Raw genomic sequence first — 18,317 nt, 5'->3', positions numbered from 1 at the left:
AACTCAAATATTTTAAAGCTAAAAGCTTTAAAAAATAACAGCTCATTATATTATTTACATTTTGCGTAAATTATGATGACTGATTGCTGATGGTAAAATGATGCTCATCATCTCCCAGAAGAGTGCCGACATAGTTCCCGAGCACGGTACTAATAGCTTCCGTGTGCCCCAGATGGCCCGCAAGAAGGCCCGCGAGTCGTACATCGAGTCGGAGTTGATCTACGCGTACGCGCGCACCGGGCGCCTGGCCGACCTCGAGGAGTTCGTGTCGGGCCCCAACCACGCCGACATCCAGAAGATCGGCGACCGCTGCTTCGACGACGGCATGTACAGCGCCGCCAAGCTGCTCTACAACAACGTCAGTAACTTCGCGAGGCTGGCCATCACGCTCGTCCATCTCAAGGAGTTCCAGGGTGACTATTAATATCAACATCTACAAACAGAGGAATTGATTGCTGAACCTTGGGAAATATTCTACCGAAAAGTAATAATTTTAAGTGTGCCGCTAGTTTAGTTAGCATAAAAGAAACCATGGTGAGAGATGAAAGGAGGATAGCGAGAACGGACCCGCATAATTTAAAAATTGAGGAATCCTACATGTATTAGTTTATATTAATTATAAACATATATTTATACAATGTTATATATAAAAAATATTGAGGCGCTACGATATGGGAGTTAAAAGGAAGAAATTATTTTAATTTATTAAAAAATAAGTGATCTTGTACTAACGGAATGTTCTGCGCAATTGACATTTACATTTTTTTGACATCCTTGTCATTATTTATATGGATGTTCCGACACCATCAAACTATCTATATACTTAAATCAGTAATTCGCAGTAAAATTAAATGAGATTACATTCGTTTTTTGATACTAAAATGAGTGGGTAACTTCTTTAAAAGTATCCATACTTGCTTGAAAATAGAATAAATTGTGAATCCTCAATTTTTAGCACTGCTTACTAATCTTATTAACCTTAACTATCCCACTGCTGGCCAACCTTTCACATAAATTATTTATCTTTTAGCAGACAGTAATCAGGCATTAAATTATTGATCAAACAACAGATATCATTTAATAATTTTAGGTTGTTTTTACTTTTAGGTATACCTTTTTTCTCCCACTTTTTTAGCCTTACTTACTATTTGCATTTTTATTAATTTTGTTACGTTCTACCGTACATACGCCACTTCTTTCAGTGCGTCTCAAAATACATGCATATTAGCCATACTCCTTTTAAACTGTTGTAAAATTACAATGTGAATGCAGGTGCGGTGGACAGCGCCCGTAAGGCCAACTCGACACGCACCTGGAAGGAAGTGTGCTTCGCTTGTGTGGACGCGGGCGAGTTCCGACTGGCTCAGATGTGCGGCCTACACATTGTGGTGCACGCCGATGAGCTCGAGGACCTCATCAACTATTACCAGGTACATGGTTATCTATAATAACCTTAAGCTGGCCAGAGAATGATATATTCAATAAAATATATTCATACATATGTATAGTACTGATGTATGAAATTATTAATTACTCTTAAGTAAACCGAACTAGATTAGTTAAATTAATTTCATTGTATCTAAAATAATAACCCTTTTCGAGATATTCGTTTTTTAAGCAAAAAATGCTATGTATCCACATTTAAACTAATTGTGATTTTTCACATTTTATTAGTTCAAACATACAATTATATTCATGTCGATTGATCTATTAGTTGAGGCAGTTTGATGTGATGGGGATCCAATGAAATTATAAATATTATAGGTAGATAGATGGTTCCGCTTGGGTCATCCGCTCTTTCTGTCAAAAAATAAAAACTTGAATTGTCCATCATGAAGAAATACAACACTAAGAATTTCTCAGTTTATTGAAGCACAACTGCTAGTATAGATATGAACCGTCTTTTCATAAAACAACCGCTTTTATAGCTTCCATACAATAGATGAAACAGAGTAGATACAACTTCTTTTAAAACAAAAATAAAATTAGGTAGTGTAAAATAATTCCTAAATACAGTTCAATAAATATTTTATTGAATTTATATAACTTCAAATGATTTATATAATAGTTTGTTCATTTAATTTGAACAAACATTACGAAGTAAGAAGACGACGCTGCAAGCAAGTTTCGAAATGCAATTAAGAAAGACTTATTGCATAAAATAATAAAGTTTGATACAGAATAAAGATATTAATTCTAATACAAATTAATTTGAACATTTACGCATTCAATTAAGTATTTTAACAATAAATGAAACATCAAACATCTTCAAACAATTCAAACAGTAAAAACAGGGTCTATTAAATTAGTTAGACGTTAATAAATAACAGTTTTATGTTTACAATTAGCTATTTAAACTTAAATCTTATATATTTCAGATATATCTATAATAATATATTCATTTTAACGATAAACTAAAACATAAATATCAATAGTTGCAAACAATTGACGGTAGGTGGCGAGTTGCGCCCATATATACTACAATGTTTGGTAGTTGGTGGCAGAAAGAATCACACCAGAGTTAAAGACCACTCAATTTAGTGGTGAGGAACTAATTGTAATATAATCTCCGCCGTGGGAACGAAATAACGGGACGGAACCTCGTCACATTAAAGGTGTGAATGACGTGAGCGGGCAATAGTCATTTAATTGATGATTTTGGTTGACACTTATTGAACGTTAAAAATGTACTACCCATTCGTAAAGATATAGTCCAGGCCTAAGAAAAATGGGCGCAAAAAACTAAGCATGCTTCGTTTTTTTAAATAAAATTTATTCAATAATAAGAATGATCACTCCATTCTGTATTTATTTACAAATAGCTTAGTGATAATATATGTTGTTTATTGTGTCATCAGGATCGCGGTCACTTCGACGAACTGATCAGCCTGCTGGAGGCGGCGTTGGGCCTGGAGCGTGCTCACATGGGCATGTTCACGGAGCTGGCCATCCTCTACTCCAAGTACAAGCCGGCCAAGATGAGGGAACATTTGGAACTGTTCTGGTCTAGAGTCAATATTCCTAAGGTAATGTTACCTGGCTACATATTAGGCCCTACAAAGAAAAACTCCCAATGAAACCCAGCAAAAGGTCTCCCTTCGCTTTCATTACTTACCTGGTGAACCACACCTCTTGTTTCTCTTTCTCCTCTTAGCTTTCTTTTGCCGTTGTTCCTTATATTTTGAGTTGGTTCGAGAATTGTTAATAAATTGAAATTCCGATTAAACAACCTTAAAAAAAAGCGTGTACATCTTCCTTATAGACCGGCAACGCTCCTGTGATTCCTCTGGTGTTGCTAGATAATATGGGCGGTGGTGATCACTTAACACCAGGTGACCCATACGCTCTTTGTCGTCCTTTTCCATAAAAAATAAAATAAAAAGACATTAAAATAAATCTTAAAGATTCAAACTCAAAAATTTGTTTTTTCCCACCTGGATAAAAAGCTCACTTTTAGTCCCTGGTACGAGGGAGAAAAGTGGCCGGCAAGACGACTTTTATCTCTCGCTCACTTTTAGTCCGTGGTACGCCAGGGACTAAAAGTGAGCAAAACATTTTCTGGAGGGATCCTGTAGTTTTCCCACTATCTACCTCTTATGTTCTGTTTTGTACTGCTGTTTCCGTATCTTTTTTTATATCCGTGTATACCGTATCTAGGAGTCCCTATTTTTTAAACCTATAAGAGAGTTCTCCAAGCGACTAGTTTAAATATTAAAACAAAATGCGACTTTACTTCTGGCATCAAAAAAACGTAGAATAATCGTTTGTAATTGTGCAGGTGCTTCGTGCGGCGGAACATGCTCACCTGTGGTCGGAGCTGGTGTTCCTGTACGACAAATACGAGGAGTACGACAACGCAGCTCTCACCATGATGCAGCACCCCAGCGAGGCCTGGCGGGAGGGACACTTCAAGGACATCATTACTAAAGTAGGTACAGTTGTGATAACTGTTGAAAAGATCAGATAAGTGAACTCAATGTTAAACAAGTTCATCAGCCGTAACAATATGGTCATATTTGCCCACCACAAATCAAGGCGTAGGCAAGACATAATCACCGGTAGACAAAATAATAGAATGTGGAATGTAACTACTATTTTAGCAGTACAATGTGTCAGTACTGTCTATAATACTACAACTATTTGGAACACTTCCGCAAAGAATTGGTGATTTAACGATGATGCTGCTGTAATAATCACATGAAAAAATTTTAATTGTAATAAATAATTAAAATCGGTTTGTAATAAAGTAAGAAACCGTTATTCAACTCATTTGTTGAGTTTCAAGTGTCATTTAAGATATATATTTTAATTTTTATGTATTTATTAAGGATTTTTTTAATTAAACATTGTTTATATTGTAAGTATTAGTTATGGAGTGACAAAGTAAACTAAAAAATAAGGAAAAGGACTAGTATTTTAAATTGTAATTGTAAACTCGTATATATCCAGATTATAAAATATCCAAAATGCCTACTATACATTAAAGAATACATAGAGAATAAAGAAGTATGGAAAATTGATGCTCCCGGTCAACCTAATAATAATTCTTAATATTAAGATTGTATAATCTTTTAAATGTAACATGAATATAATATATTATTTTGGTTTATATAGAATCCACTGTAATTGCATTATATAGAATCATTTGCTTTGTGTGAATTAATTTTGTAATTTTTATCATGCGTAGTTATGGTATAACATGGTACGTCATGCTCACTGAAATGGCATTGCTTGCAGTGAAATCGTACGACGGGTCGTCTCCTTCCCTGAAATATGTGCGAAGTGAACGATGGCTGGTCCATGCGTCAACTTGTGAATGGATGCTACTTGTCGATCTGTTATAGTTAATAAATCATTGTATTAGTTGGATTTTACTAATTATGATAGTAATCACGAGCATCACGTTCACGAAGCATCCTTAAACTTATACAAACAATAAATTTAAGCTCTAAAGGTTATTGCATCCAATATAGCATAATATAGAATTGTTAACAACAAATAAAAACATGAATTTGACAAAATATCTTTTGTTTTTAGGTGGCTAATATGGAGTTGTACTACAAGGCCATTCAATTCTACTTGGACTTCAAACCACTGCTTCTGAACGACCTCTTGTTGGTGCTCGCTCCTCGCATGGATCACACTCGTGCTGTCAGTTTCTTCACGAAGGCTGGTCACTTGCAGCTCGTTAAGGCCTACCTCAGATCTGTGCAGAGCCTCAACAACAAAGCCGTCAATGAAGCTCTCAACTCACTGCTGATAGATGAGGAGGATTATCAGGTAAATCTTGAAGAATGCTTAAGTTTTTATCATATATATACACATTTGTTTCAACAATTTTCAGTTTACGTAGTTTGTTTTACAAATTACTTTCATTAAACAAATTTGTACTTGTTCAACCGTCACAATTACAATCCTTATTCTTTGTGAAACTTTATTCATATATAGTGATAAAGCAAAATTCGTCAAGAATAAAAGTGCCATGTCGTAATGATATTATTTATAGCTTGTATATTTTTTAAGATCAAGGACCTTATGGTGTTTTAGGTTATGTAGCCATTGATGAAATTATCTACTTTCAGTAAATTTTGACTACAAATATTTATAAGGAAAATGTAATCATTGTTTTTCTCTATGAACACCTGGGAAGGTGGAGGTAGGAGTTGTACCGCCAAGGTGGCTCCTTAACAGTACAAAAACTAATTCTTCAATATTATTTTGTTTGGAAAATACCGAAGTGAGCTTACATTAGTTGGTTGATGCGAGAGAGAGTCTGCTTTGGGATTATTTTGGAATACAGATGATCACAGATTATTTGTTAATATTTATTGATAATTGTCTATCTTTGAAGGGCTTACGCACGTCCATCGACGCGTTCGACAACTTTGACACGATAGCACTGGCTCAACAGTTGGAGAAACATGAGCTCACCGAGTTTAGAAGAATTGCTGCCTATCTCTACAAAGGTAAACTGATTAAAATTATAATCTCAACCTTGTCCCTAAAAGATCGTTCATTGTAGTTCTCTGTTGCAAAAGGGATTGAAGATCGTGTATGAAGACTATGATCAAAAACCTCCTAAAATTTGGAATTAAATTGTATAATCAAAATGTATCATGTTGCGGACAGGCAACAACAGGTGGAAGCAGAGCGTGGAGCTGTGCAAGAAGGACGCGTTGTACGCCGACGCCATGGAGTACGCGGCCGAGTCGCGGCAGCCCGAGGTGGCCGAGGAACTGCTGGACTGGTTCCTGGAGCGAGACAACTACGAGTGCTTCTCCGCCTGCCTCTACCAGGTGGGCATATCATTCAGAGTTCATTCATCCGGTACCACCAAGTATGGATTAGTCAAGCGAGGCCTTTCGACAGTCGAAGCCGTATCTCTAAATTGTAGTTACCTGTATGTTTTTTGCTGTTCACAGAACAGACATTTGTACCGATACTTACAAACCATAGCTGCAACTATATAACCATAATGTGTCTCATTGGAGGAAACCAGTGTTCACACAATTGAAAAGTTAGACCCTGCATTGACTCCTGATAATTCTATTTGGCAACCCCACTTTAAGAATACTATTAGGACCCGAGGAATTGCTTGGTCTGAATTGGGTTAGCCGAAATAGAACTGTTGCTACTTGCGAAAAATGGGTATCTACTAAACTATCTTACATTATGTTGGTTCAACCTTTTGAAGTACTGTTAGCTCCAGTGTTACTAAGTTCTGTTCTCCTAATGAGGTTGTCAAAATAATTGTAACCCATAATCGCCTCCTTATACTACAACATGAGAATATTTTTTGTATGTTTGTAATTATTTGTCTCTAAAACTATTAAACTATTTACTCGCCATTGGAAATCTACATAGTTTTAATTTTATTTTGAAAAAATTGGCATTCATATGTAATATTAATTTAATGCTACGCTAGTTGTGTAATCATTTTTACTATAACATGCGCTGTATAAGTATTGAAAGTATGTGTAAGCACGACAATATTACAGAGCAAATAAATATGAAAAAAACTGGTGATATTAAATATTATAATCAAGATACAATGAGTATGTTCCATGTTCAATAGAAACCCTTACAAACAATATATATTAAACAGTAGCCTGTAGCGATTGCTTACGATATGTCGTGTCAACCATCATAGTTGATTGACTGAATTGTTTGCAATGCAAGTATATGAATTATGCATTACATAAGTTTTGATTAGGTTTTTAATTATGAAATTCGCTATAACTATTGAAATAAACTTTTAATATTTATTTTTCAGTGTTATGACCTCCTGAAACCGGATGTAGTCATTGAGTTAGCATGGAGGCACAATATCATGGACTTCGCAATGCCATTCCTCATTCAGGTAAAGTTTGTAAATAGTATTATGTATCCAACACAATATTAATGTGTTGAACATCTGACAACCACAGTGTTTATCCTGGAACATTTTACAGATCTGATGTTAACATGGACTATATTGCCATCCATCCTTTCAAGTTTAATCAAACAAGTGTCGGTGTCACAATAGGTAGAACCGTTTACTATTACCACAGGATAAAGTTTGGCAGAGTAGTCCAAGGCTCCAGATTTAAGCTCGGGATTCCGAGGAACACCATACCTTTATACACATACTTATTAGAGCATCATATAAATAAAGGAGACTGTGTCAGATTGTAATAAGTTGGGATATGGTTTAAAAAACTCGTCATATTTTTCTATTTCAAAATATGAAATAAAATAACAATATAGAATATAAGACATTTTAAAATTTAATTTAAGACACGAATAAAATAGAATATCGATTACTATAATCGATTTATGTGAATGAGTTTTATCAATTGAAAACAAAACCGCTTCTACAACATGATTGATTCAATAAAAGTACCTAAATAAATGACCATAATGTCTATAGTTTTTTTCTTTTGATTTCAAAGACAGCATCAACAATATACAATAGTGTCAACTGATTACATTTAATCGCAAGAAAAATCCATTTATTCATGATTATGTTATCGACGGTAATGTTCTAGATCGAGTGAATGTGATAAGGGACTTGGGCGTCACCTTTGACTCGGATTTATCCTTCAAAAGCCATTACGATGATATTTGTTCAAAGTCAAATAAGACGTTCAGCTTTGTTATTAGAGTCGCCAGACCATTTAAACAGGAAAACTCCTGGATATTATTATGGTTTAGTGAGAAGTATCCTGGAGTGTTGCTCAGTGATTTGGTCTCCAATTTATAATGTTCACCGTGATAGAATAGAGTCCATTCGGCGGCGGTTTGTAAGAGTTCTCTGTAGCAGGTTGGGTGTTAGACGTAAAATTCCCGAATACTCTGAGCGCTTACGTAAATTTAACTTGCATAGTCCTGATAAGCGAAGATGGGTATTTGATATCTGCGTCTTACATAACATTGCGAATGGTTTTATGGATAGTCATCTATTAAGTTTGATAAACTTTAAAGTGCCAACACGATCTGTGCGTACTCCATGTCTTTTTTTTTTATCAATACCTCAAATAATTATGTATCGCATAACAACCCGATTATGAGAATTTGTAGAGAATTTAATGAAGCGTGTGCTGATTTTGATATATTCTTTACAAAAATACACTTGTTTAAAAATACTTTTTATAAAACTTGCTAGTTTAAATAATTAAATGTTTAACTTAAATTTCGTCATAATGTAATTTCTGTTGTGTCCACTTATTATTTTTTACTGTATTTGGTGAATGATGTGTACAATTTTAATTGGATCTCAGGATCATAAAAATATGCTGTATTTGTTTATAGGTAAATGATTTTCCACGTTTTCTGTTTCAGACGGTCCGCGAGCTGACCACCAAGGTGCAGAAACTGGAGGAGGCGGACACCAAGCGCAGCACGGAGAGCGCGGAACACGAGGCCAAGCCGGCCATGATGATGGAGCCACAACTCATGCTCACTGCTGGTCAGTTCTAATTCAAAAATAAACTCGTCAAAACAAAATAGGGCCCACCTTGTTGTTAGGCTGTCAGCAAAAAGTATTAATGTTTATCTGTTTTTATTGTATAAGTCTGTTTAGGTAATTGAACTCAATCAATAATCAAAATTATTTATTTTAATAGAAAAAAAAAAATAGCAAAAATACATTTTCATGAAATTTACAGTAAAATTACTAATGAAAACAATACACCTAACAATATTTATCCATTGCTGTTGCTAAATCAATGCGGTAGTTAGTAGCGAGTAGCGCCTCCTCTACTCAGTATACACTCCATGAGCCTATCTGGCACGCTTTCGATTAGCTGTGTCACTTTTTGTGTTGGTATACGTTCCCAGTACATTTTCAGAGCATTTATGAGCTCCTATCGACTATTCAACTGGCTATGATTTTCTTTCAGGCTTCTTTTCAACTGATCCCATAAATGTTCAATAGGATTGCGATCAGGGCTCATTGCAGGCCATGGCAGAACCCTAATATTGGCATCTGAAAGTGCTCTTTGTGTAACACGAGCCGTATGGGGTCGTGCATTATCCTGCATAAAAATAAAACCAGCATCTACTCTTTGTGCAAATGGAATGACATGAGGCTGGATTACATGCTCCACGTTAGTGGCAGCATTTACAGTACCTCTCATCCAGAATTACTAGCTCTGTTTTGCCTAGGAAGGTGATTCCACCATCAACCATAACACTTGGACCTGTTTTCGCCATACGCGTATTCGTTTCTCATCGCTATAAAACTTGATCTTGCCTTCGTCTTTCTTTCTTTCTTTGATTTTGCCTTCGTCTGTAAAGAGTACCTTGCTCCAGTTATCCATAGTCCAGTCTAAATGCTCGCGAGCGTACCTTAAACGTGCTGCACGATGAGCCCGTGTAAATTTACCCGTACCCTAGAACGTTGACCATCTTCGTGAAGTCGGTTACGTATAGTTTGATCACTTACTTGTGTACCAGTAGATTGTCGCAGTCGGGATTGTAAGTCCCAGAATGTTACGGTACACTCCCGACGTGCAGTTAAAGTGATATACCGGTCTTCATGAGCAGTTATAGATCTCGTTTTTGCTGATCCAGATCTCCTAGCAACACTCCTTGTTTCCTGAAATCGTTCCCACACGTTTCTGATATGTAGTATAGATTGTGAATTTATTCTATATATTTCATACATGGAATCAAGTGTTTGTGACATAATTTTACCCCAGCTACGTAATCTAATGTCTTAAGGAAAATATTTGTTTGTCAGTGTTTTGTAACAGAGTTGTTCCAACACCAGTATAATATAATATTAAACAAAGGGAGTGTTCAGACCCTCGCCTGCAGCCATAAACTTAAATATCAACCTTACTTTTTTTAAATGTTGCATTCATCCATTTTCTTCCACATTCAACGAAACTATAATATAAATATTATATTATGTTAACTAAACTTCCTTTCACATGTTCCTTATGTTTGTATGAAGTGGGGACGGACACCATATCCTCCACCCTAAGGTCGCTAATACATCTGTAGTCCAAAGTACAAAGATATCTGATGTACTATAACAGTGGCTACCATTTCCATGCTGATACTCCTTTGCCCTCCTATTCGATACTAATAGTATGATGTACACATTCCAGGCCCGTCATTGGCGTACCCCGTAGTACCGGGAGTGCCCCAAGCGCCGTCGCCGTACGCGTACGCGGCGCAGGCTCCGTCGCCGGCGCCCTACCACGGGTACGGCATGTAGGGCTCCGCCCCGAGCTGGGGTTCCTACGCTCGCTTCTGAGCTGGCTCAGCCCGGCTCACATAATGATGACTCACACTCACATTCACAACTTGTCTTTTATTGTAAAGTACTGATGTGACGTACACAAAATATAAATAACCATTGGAAGAAACTACACGTCCCAAGCAAGATAATTTATTTGTGCTTTACAAAAAGAGACAAGTGTAGTTGTGGTGAAGTGGCATGTGGATACTCAGTGATTACAGTGTTTTAGTGTCAGTTATTACATAGCAAGTGCTGTAGTTATCCACTTGTAAGTATTGAAAATGAAGAAGTTTTAACTACTCTTTATGTAACAAGTGACATAGCAGCTAATTCTTATATGAATATAGATATATTTGCTGCAAATATATAAAAATATAAATTTTGCCTTTGTGCAATAATAATTTATGCACAGGGGTATATATATATTATTTGGATGAAAATCAGAAATGTGCAGAAATCTTATAAATTTAGAGATTGTGACGGGCTGGTTATTTCGCAGTGTTATTACATTATATTGTGATAGTTGGCAACATCAATATTGCTTCATTGTTATCTGGCAACCCTATATTGAAAGTAATTTAACATTTATGTAGATAGCTCCTACTTTAAGCAGAGTTAAATCTTCATAGTTGCTGTTAATGTTAAGAAAATTACAATTTTAATGTCTGTATAATCTTATAAAATGTTATTTAAATTTATCAATGTACATGGAGTGGCCTAATTGAATACCACAATAACAATTGACATTATACCTTGTTCAATATTTGATTTGATTTAATTGTCAGTTTGTACTTTATAACTATGAAAGTTAGCATAGTTATAAAAATTGCTATAATAACATATAATCATTATTATTTATTTATCATGTTCATCTTCAAACAAGTATTTTGAATTTACATTTAACGTTTAATAGCCAATACAAGCAGTGACTCATTAATTAATATTGTGTGTGGTTGTATATTATCCTCTCGAGGTGGAGCCCCATTTATTAAAATAAATAATATAGAAATAGCCTCTGATGTGAGCAAAAATAAGGTTATTACTGATATCTATAATAGAATTTTTTTTATTAATGTAAAGTTGAGAAATTATTTCAAAAGTTGAATTTCTTGTTATTATATGTATATAATGCTTTCAAAGTAGATGTTGATGCGAGTTTTTATGAAGAAAATAAAATTTATCAGGCATATGGTAAATGAGAAGTAATTAATATAGTTCTAGTTTAGGTGAAAAAGTTTGCGGCGAGTTATTTGTAGCATTTGTTTTTATTATGTTTAGCTGTGTGAGTATTGTTGCACACACACACTGCATCTTCAATTGTAGAACAAGTTTGCTTTTGGAATGCAATGGAGATTAGAGATGGTAATTAGTGATTTATTGAGATTTAATATTTAATAAATATGAATGAATAAAGCAATTCAGCCAATCACTGGTGGTGCTGTGAGAGCAAGGCGTACAAAAGTCCGACCCACCCCATGCGCTTTGATTTAGAACACGATAATTCAAAATATAACAGTTTAAAAACTACTTTTAAGTCATATTGACAAGAATGTTAGGTTTAACTAAACATGTGGCATGAGAACGTAATGCTTTACAATAGATCCAACCCCCTTATTCATAATGGTCTGCTAACATAAAACAGCTGCTACAGAGTGTTATTTTTCATTCCGACTTAGGTCAACAGAAGAAACAGAGTGAGAATTAGTAATGCTTTAAGTTAGCAGACTATTATGGATCCCCTGTAAGGGGATACAATACCTGGTATGAATGTGTTTATATATTTCGAGTCATGTGTTGGCAAGTTTATTTGACTTTATAAGGTCAGCAACACCCTTGAGATCCCTCTGGTGTTTCAAGACAGTATATGTCGCGTCGATCACGAAGGTTTGAGTGAACCATGTAACATCGTGTTATTTGTGATTGTATGTGTGATGTTTATGAATCCAACCTTCAAACAGTATGAAAGCTTAATCGTGTTCTAAATTAAAAGTGATGTGGTGAGCCAACGTATTTGATATTACATGCAAGTATACTTTGATAATATACTTTGCGTTCATGTTCATTGTTAATCATTTGAATCATTCCTATTACTAAAGTTATTCAAGATAAACCATTGTTTGTAATAGTTATCAATTTAACTTAATACAATGAATTCATAGTTATTATTAGTATTGTATTTATTCGTGTATAATAATGTTTCCTTGAATTCTATTATAGTAATAATAATTTAATATACTACATGAACTATCTTTCATTTTATCCTGTTTTGTTCGAACGTTGCCGAGATCCTTTCCTACCCAATATACAACTTAGCCAACTATTATTCCGATGGAAATGTATTTCTTAGAGAGCATTCTAGACATTAACGTACTGTGTAAGCCATGCAGTTCACATTTTATAGTAGGTTATTTACATTACAGATGTTTCTTTTTTTATTGAATTAGGCGCCAATATTTGTCTTCAAACAACAAACACTCGTCTTAGTCTCGTGCCAAAATTTGGCGAATCAATAACCTCCTGAGGATTGAGTGCTCTGTGAACGGCTCGGATCACTTTCAGCTTTGTATAGAGACGTCGCATCGTTGTGTATCACGGGGAGTTTTACGATGAGCTGTATGAGCTTATATTTTCTGACTTGGAATTCCACCTTCGCCACAAGCTTGGATGTCATCCGCGCCATTTGGATGACGAATGTGTGGCGTTCCTCCACAGTGCGGTTTTCAACAACCATTAAGTACAACCACTAAGTGGGCTTTCTTGCGCGGTGTTTCAAGGATGATATGGCATGAGAATCTTTAAAGAAAGTACACCTTGTTAAAAGGGCGGCAACACTCCTGTGAGTCTTCTGGACTCCCAGTATTGCAAAAGAGCGTGGGCGGTAATATTGCCGCGATAGCATACAAAGTATGTTCGTCTATTACATAAAAAATCGACGGTGATAAAAGAGACAGTGACTTGTGACCAGGGGCGTGCAATATAGGCAAATAGGCATAGCCTACGTCAATAAAAACCTAAATTAAAATTATATAGCTGCTAGCTATAGTTAATTTAGTTTAATTCGGTTCTATTATTCTATAACCAAACTTCCACTAAACATCCACCTGTAAGTTTTACCAAGGTTTAACCTTACGCTAAACCTAAGGTAGACAGTTTTACAAACGCCTATTAGAACCGGCTCCCTTACATAGAAATTATTTAGCAATAGTGTTCGTCGAAAGTTATACGACTACAGAAGAAGATGCGCTGTTTACATATCAAATGTTCCTAAAAACATGGCTTCCCAATTTACCAGCGTAACGTAAGCATACCTACTGGCCTATTATTGGCCCATCGCCTATATCTTAAAGTCAAAGTCAAAATATTTTATTGACATAAAATCAAAAGATTGCTCGTCAACGTCAATCACAAAAAATACAATTCAGATACATACATATTAATGAATTATATCGCGACTCCCGAGGTAAACAATAACCAACGATCCCATATCTGTCTCACTCGCTCCCATGTGCAGTGAATTATAACCTGTTTCGCTCTGCTGCAAAGTGCAAGGCCATTTTGTTTTTTACTTTAATTGCTCAATGTTTTGATTTTGTGTTTACTGTTGGTACAATGAAATAAAATAAATGAAGTTGCTGTGTTGTGTGTTAAAAATAGGTACGAATTAGGTTATTCAATTATAATAGAGAAATTAGAGTGTGCCAGTTATGTTACACAGTTTGCATTCGAACAAAAATAAAAATTGTTTCTTTCAATATGTAGGCAGATTCAAATTAATAGTCAAATTGAAATATTTTTATTCAAAATAGGATTTAAAATTACTTATTGAACGTCAAAAACTTACCACCCATTCAAAAGAGGCTGCCTCAGACCTGAGAAGAATGGGCGCAAGAAACTCAGCGGGCTTTTTTTTTAATGTAAAATATGGATTACAATGTGATATCGTACATTTATAATTAAAGAGCCTGAGGGTGTTCGCTTTATTCTCAGTCCGTGGTGTCATTAAGAAAATCGTTTATGCTATAATAACCTTTCCCACACAAACGTTTTTTAACAATTATTCTTTTAAATTTCGTAACACATTTGTTTTGTACATTTTCTGGGATCATATTGTAGAAGCATATACATCGCCCAGCAAAAGACTTACTAACTCGACCCAACCGAGTAGTAGGCATAACAAGTTTATGTTTGTTCCTCGTGTTAACATTATGAATGTCACAGTTTCTAGAAAATTCCTCAATGTGCTTATGAACATACAGAACATTATCAAAAATGTATTTAGAAGCAACAGTTAAAATGTTTATTTCTTTAAATTTTTCTCTGAATGATTCTTTAGAAATCGCGCGAATAGCCCTGTTCTGCAGCACAAAGATGGTATTAATATCGGCCGCACTGCCCCATAACAATATACCATAGGACATAATACTATGAAAATAACTAAAGTATACTAATCGCGCCGTATCTATGTCAGTTAACCGTCTAATTTTCTTAACCGCATATGCTGCAGAACTAAGCCTATTCGCCAATCCTTCAATATGAGGGCCCCACTGCAATTTGGAATCAAGAGTAATGCCAAGAAATACAGCAGATTCCACTGGTTTAGCCACCTCTCCATTTAATAGAATATTCGCATCTACATTTTTGACATTTGGCGCGGTGAATTTAATATATTTGGTTTTAGGACTATTTAACAATAAGTTATTGGCGCTAAACCAGTACACGATGTCAGATAGAGCATTGTTTACTTCGTCATATAAAACTTGGCTTCGTTTCACTTTGAATATAAGTGAAGTATCATCCCCAAACAATACCACCATGTGTTTTTTTTCTACAAGGTTAGGTAGATCTTTTATATATTAGGAAGGGGAAGGGTCCAAGAATAGACCCTTGTTACGGTACCCCCATACCGAGAGGAGTCCCAGGAGATCTCCTGCCATTCACCTCGACCCTCTGAATCCTATTGTCCTCTGAGTCCTAAATAAGATCGAGTGCAGATCCTCTTATACCATAGTGACATAGCTTCCTGACCAGCGTTGAATGTTGAACACAATCAAAAGCCTTAGATAAATCACAGAAGATACCAAGTGCATACTGTGATTCCTCCCAGGCCTCAAAAATATTCCTGAAGAGTTCAACACCTGCATCCGTAGTCGAGCGTCCCCTAGTAAAGCCAAATTGTTTTATATAAAGTAACTTATAAGCATTTGGCTTAAAATATTTTTTCAAATATTTTACTTAGGGTCGGCAAGACTGAAACAGGACAACATAGTTATTCGGGTCAGAAGTGAGTCCCGATTTAAATATTGGTGTAATTTTACTATAAGTACTTCAGAAGGTCAGGAAACACGCCATGTTCAATACAGCTATTAAAAAATAGTGCTAGATATGGTGCCTATGACGTCAATAACAGAATTTATTATTTTTACAGATATGCCCCATATATTAGCAGTTTTTTTCATTTCTAAGAATCTGAAAGTTTTAATTATTTCTGCTGGGCTAACAACACTGAATTTGAAATTTACATTCCTTAACATTTTCCAAAAGAAGTAACTCGGCAACACTGGTGACAAGGGTGCTTGAGTTTGGCCTATAGACTTGCATCCCGTGCCATTAATAATTTAAAAAAAAAGGGTGCTTGAGATGGAAAATGGAATGTCAGAAAAAAATTTCTCAAAAGCAGAAGCTACTTCCTGCTCAGAGTGGATTATTGTATTGTTTATTATTAGATTATATTCAAACTTGCAGTCTTTCGCTCTTCAAGATTCCCAGTTAATAACTTTCCAAGTCATTTTTATTATATTTGAAGCATTTTTAATTATTTCTCTAATATGCATTGACTTAGCAATAGTACATACTTTCTTAAATAATTTTGAATATTTTTTCACATATACAAGAAAAGATACATCATGATTACATGATGATCTCTCACTATATAGTTCATATAACCGTTGCCTGCTCCTATGAATAGCAGCTGTTGCCCATATGTGCCCATTACTTGAGATAACTGTGATGGTGAAAATTTTGTTCGATCGAGCCATTCCTTAACAACACGAAGACGCAAAAACAGTGGTTAGCGAATTTATATCGTTATTACCTACTAAATATTAGACCTGCTTACAATATGTAGGATAATATATTAGTTTTGAATGATAAGCACTCCTATTGTAGTGTGTAATTTCTATTTTGAGTTTGAAAATTATATGGATTGAGATTAAAGTTGTTTTTGAAGCTACAAATGTTCCAAATACATATTATTACAATAATTATTAGAGTTCACATTGGATCATGGATGAGTGACATCTACTGGAGACTTAAGAAATATGAAAGTATACAATATCATGTCATTATAATATTATTAGTGATTGTGAAATCGATGTTAAATTTATGCAACTAAAATCATTAAAAAAAATATTTCGCGTACCTATTATGGATAAGGAGTTACAATAGGAAAACTAATTAACATATTCTGAAGCTAATAAAAAGGCGGACTCTGTATGTCATTTGTGAAGAGTTTAATTTTAATCATCTAATATATAAAATTCTCGTGTCGCGGTGTTTGTAGTTAAACACCTCCGAAACAGCTTGAACGATTCTCATGAAATTTTGTGTGCATATTGGGTAGGTTTGAGAATCGAACATCTCAACGTTAAGGGTAGTCCACCCCAATTTTATTTTTTGACATTTTTTTTTATTATGATTCAGCATTTAAAAATAGATTTCAATCAAATTTTTGCCCTTCTACGATCTACAACTATTTTTGTATCGCGTTTTTTATATTATTCTGTTCCATCCACAAATCCGCTATAGGGTTGCAAGATGGCAATTGAATACAATAATTTTAGTACGATAAATTTGGTAGGTCTGGTTTTTATACCCCCAAATTTTTTTAATTACTTTATATGGCAATACAATGTTTGTTGGGTCAATATAAAATTATTTTGTAGAAAATATACGATGAATAATTAAATAATTAAAATTGTGGTGTGCAATACCTAAATTTTTAATTCCAAATTACAATGGGGCCCCCATATCGAAGGATTGGCGAACAGACTTAGTTCTGCAGCATACGCGGTTATAAAGATTAGACAACTAACTGACATAGATACGGCGCGACTAGTATACTTTAGTTATTTCCATAGTATTATGTCCTATAGTATATTGCTATGGGGCAACGCTGCCGATATTAATACAATATTTGTGCTGCTGGCTATTCGCGCTATTTATAACCTAGGTCCTAAAGAATCATTGAGAGTAAAATTCAAAGAAATTAACATCTTGACTGTTGCTTCTCAAGGCACATAAGTGAATTTTCTACAATCTGTCATAACCATAATGTTAACACCAGGAACAAACAAACTTATAATGCCCACTACTCGGCTAGGTAGAGTTAGTAATCTTTTGTGGGGCGATGTATATGCTTTTACAAGATCCCAGAAAATGTTCAAAACAAAAGTATCACGTTATTCAAAAGAATTGTTAAAAAACGTTGGTGTGGTAAAGGTTACTATGACATAAATGAATTTCTTGATGATACCACAGATTAGGAATGGAGTGACCGTCCTCAGGCTATTAAATAATAAGTTTAATTGTA

General features: G+C 35.0%; 1 protein-coding gene across 1 annotated transcript in view; it reads left to right on the top strand.

The window, feature by feature from the left end:
* Positions 1-12,969, top strand: part of LOC126974162 (clathrin heavy chain) — a 52,873-nt gene extending 39,904 nt beyond the window's left edge. Inside the window, exons 20-29 of the mRNA XM_050821596.1 lie at positions 173-413; positions 1,273-1,430; positions 2,859-3,026; positions 3,779-3,928; positions 5,038-5,280; positions 5,852-5,966; positions 6,130-6,296; positions 7,274-7,360; positions 8,821-8,947; positions 10,596-12,969. Of these exons, the coding sequence (XP_050677553.1) occupies positions 173-413; positions 1,273-1,430; positions 2,859-3,026; positions 3,779-3,928; positions 5,038-5,280; positions 5,852-5,966; positions 6,130-6,296; positions 7,274-7,360; positions 8,821-8,947; positions 10,596-10,705 (1,566 nt within the window). The 3' untranslated portion in view covers positions 10,706-12,969. The remainder of the gene's footprint in view (positions 1-172; positions 414-1,272; positions 1,431-2,858; positions 3,027-3,778; positions 3,929-5,037; positions 5,281-5,851; positions 5,967-6,129; positions 6,297-7,273; positions 7,361-8,820; positions 8,948-10,595) is intronic.
* Positions 12,970-18,317: the final 5,348 nt, after the last annotated feature.

This window comes from Leptidea sinapis, chromosome 31 (assembly GCF_905404315.1).
Source record: "Leptidea sinapis chromosome 31, ilLepSina1.1, whole genome shotgun sequence".
In the NCBI taxonomy this organism is placed as follows: domain Eukaryota; kingdom Metazoa; phylum Arthropoda; class Insecta; order Lepidoptera; family Pieridae; genus Leptidea; species Leptidea sinapis.
This window is presented reverse-complemented; position numbering and strand designations above follow the sequence as displayed.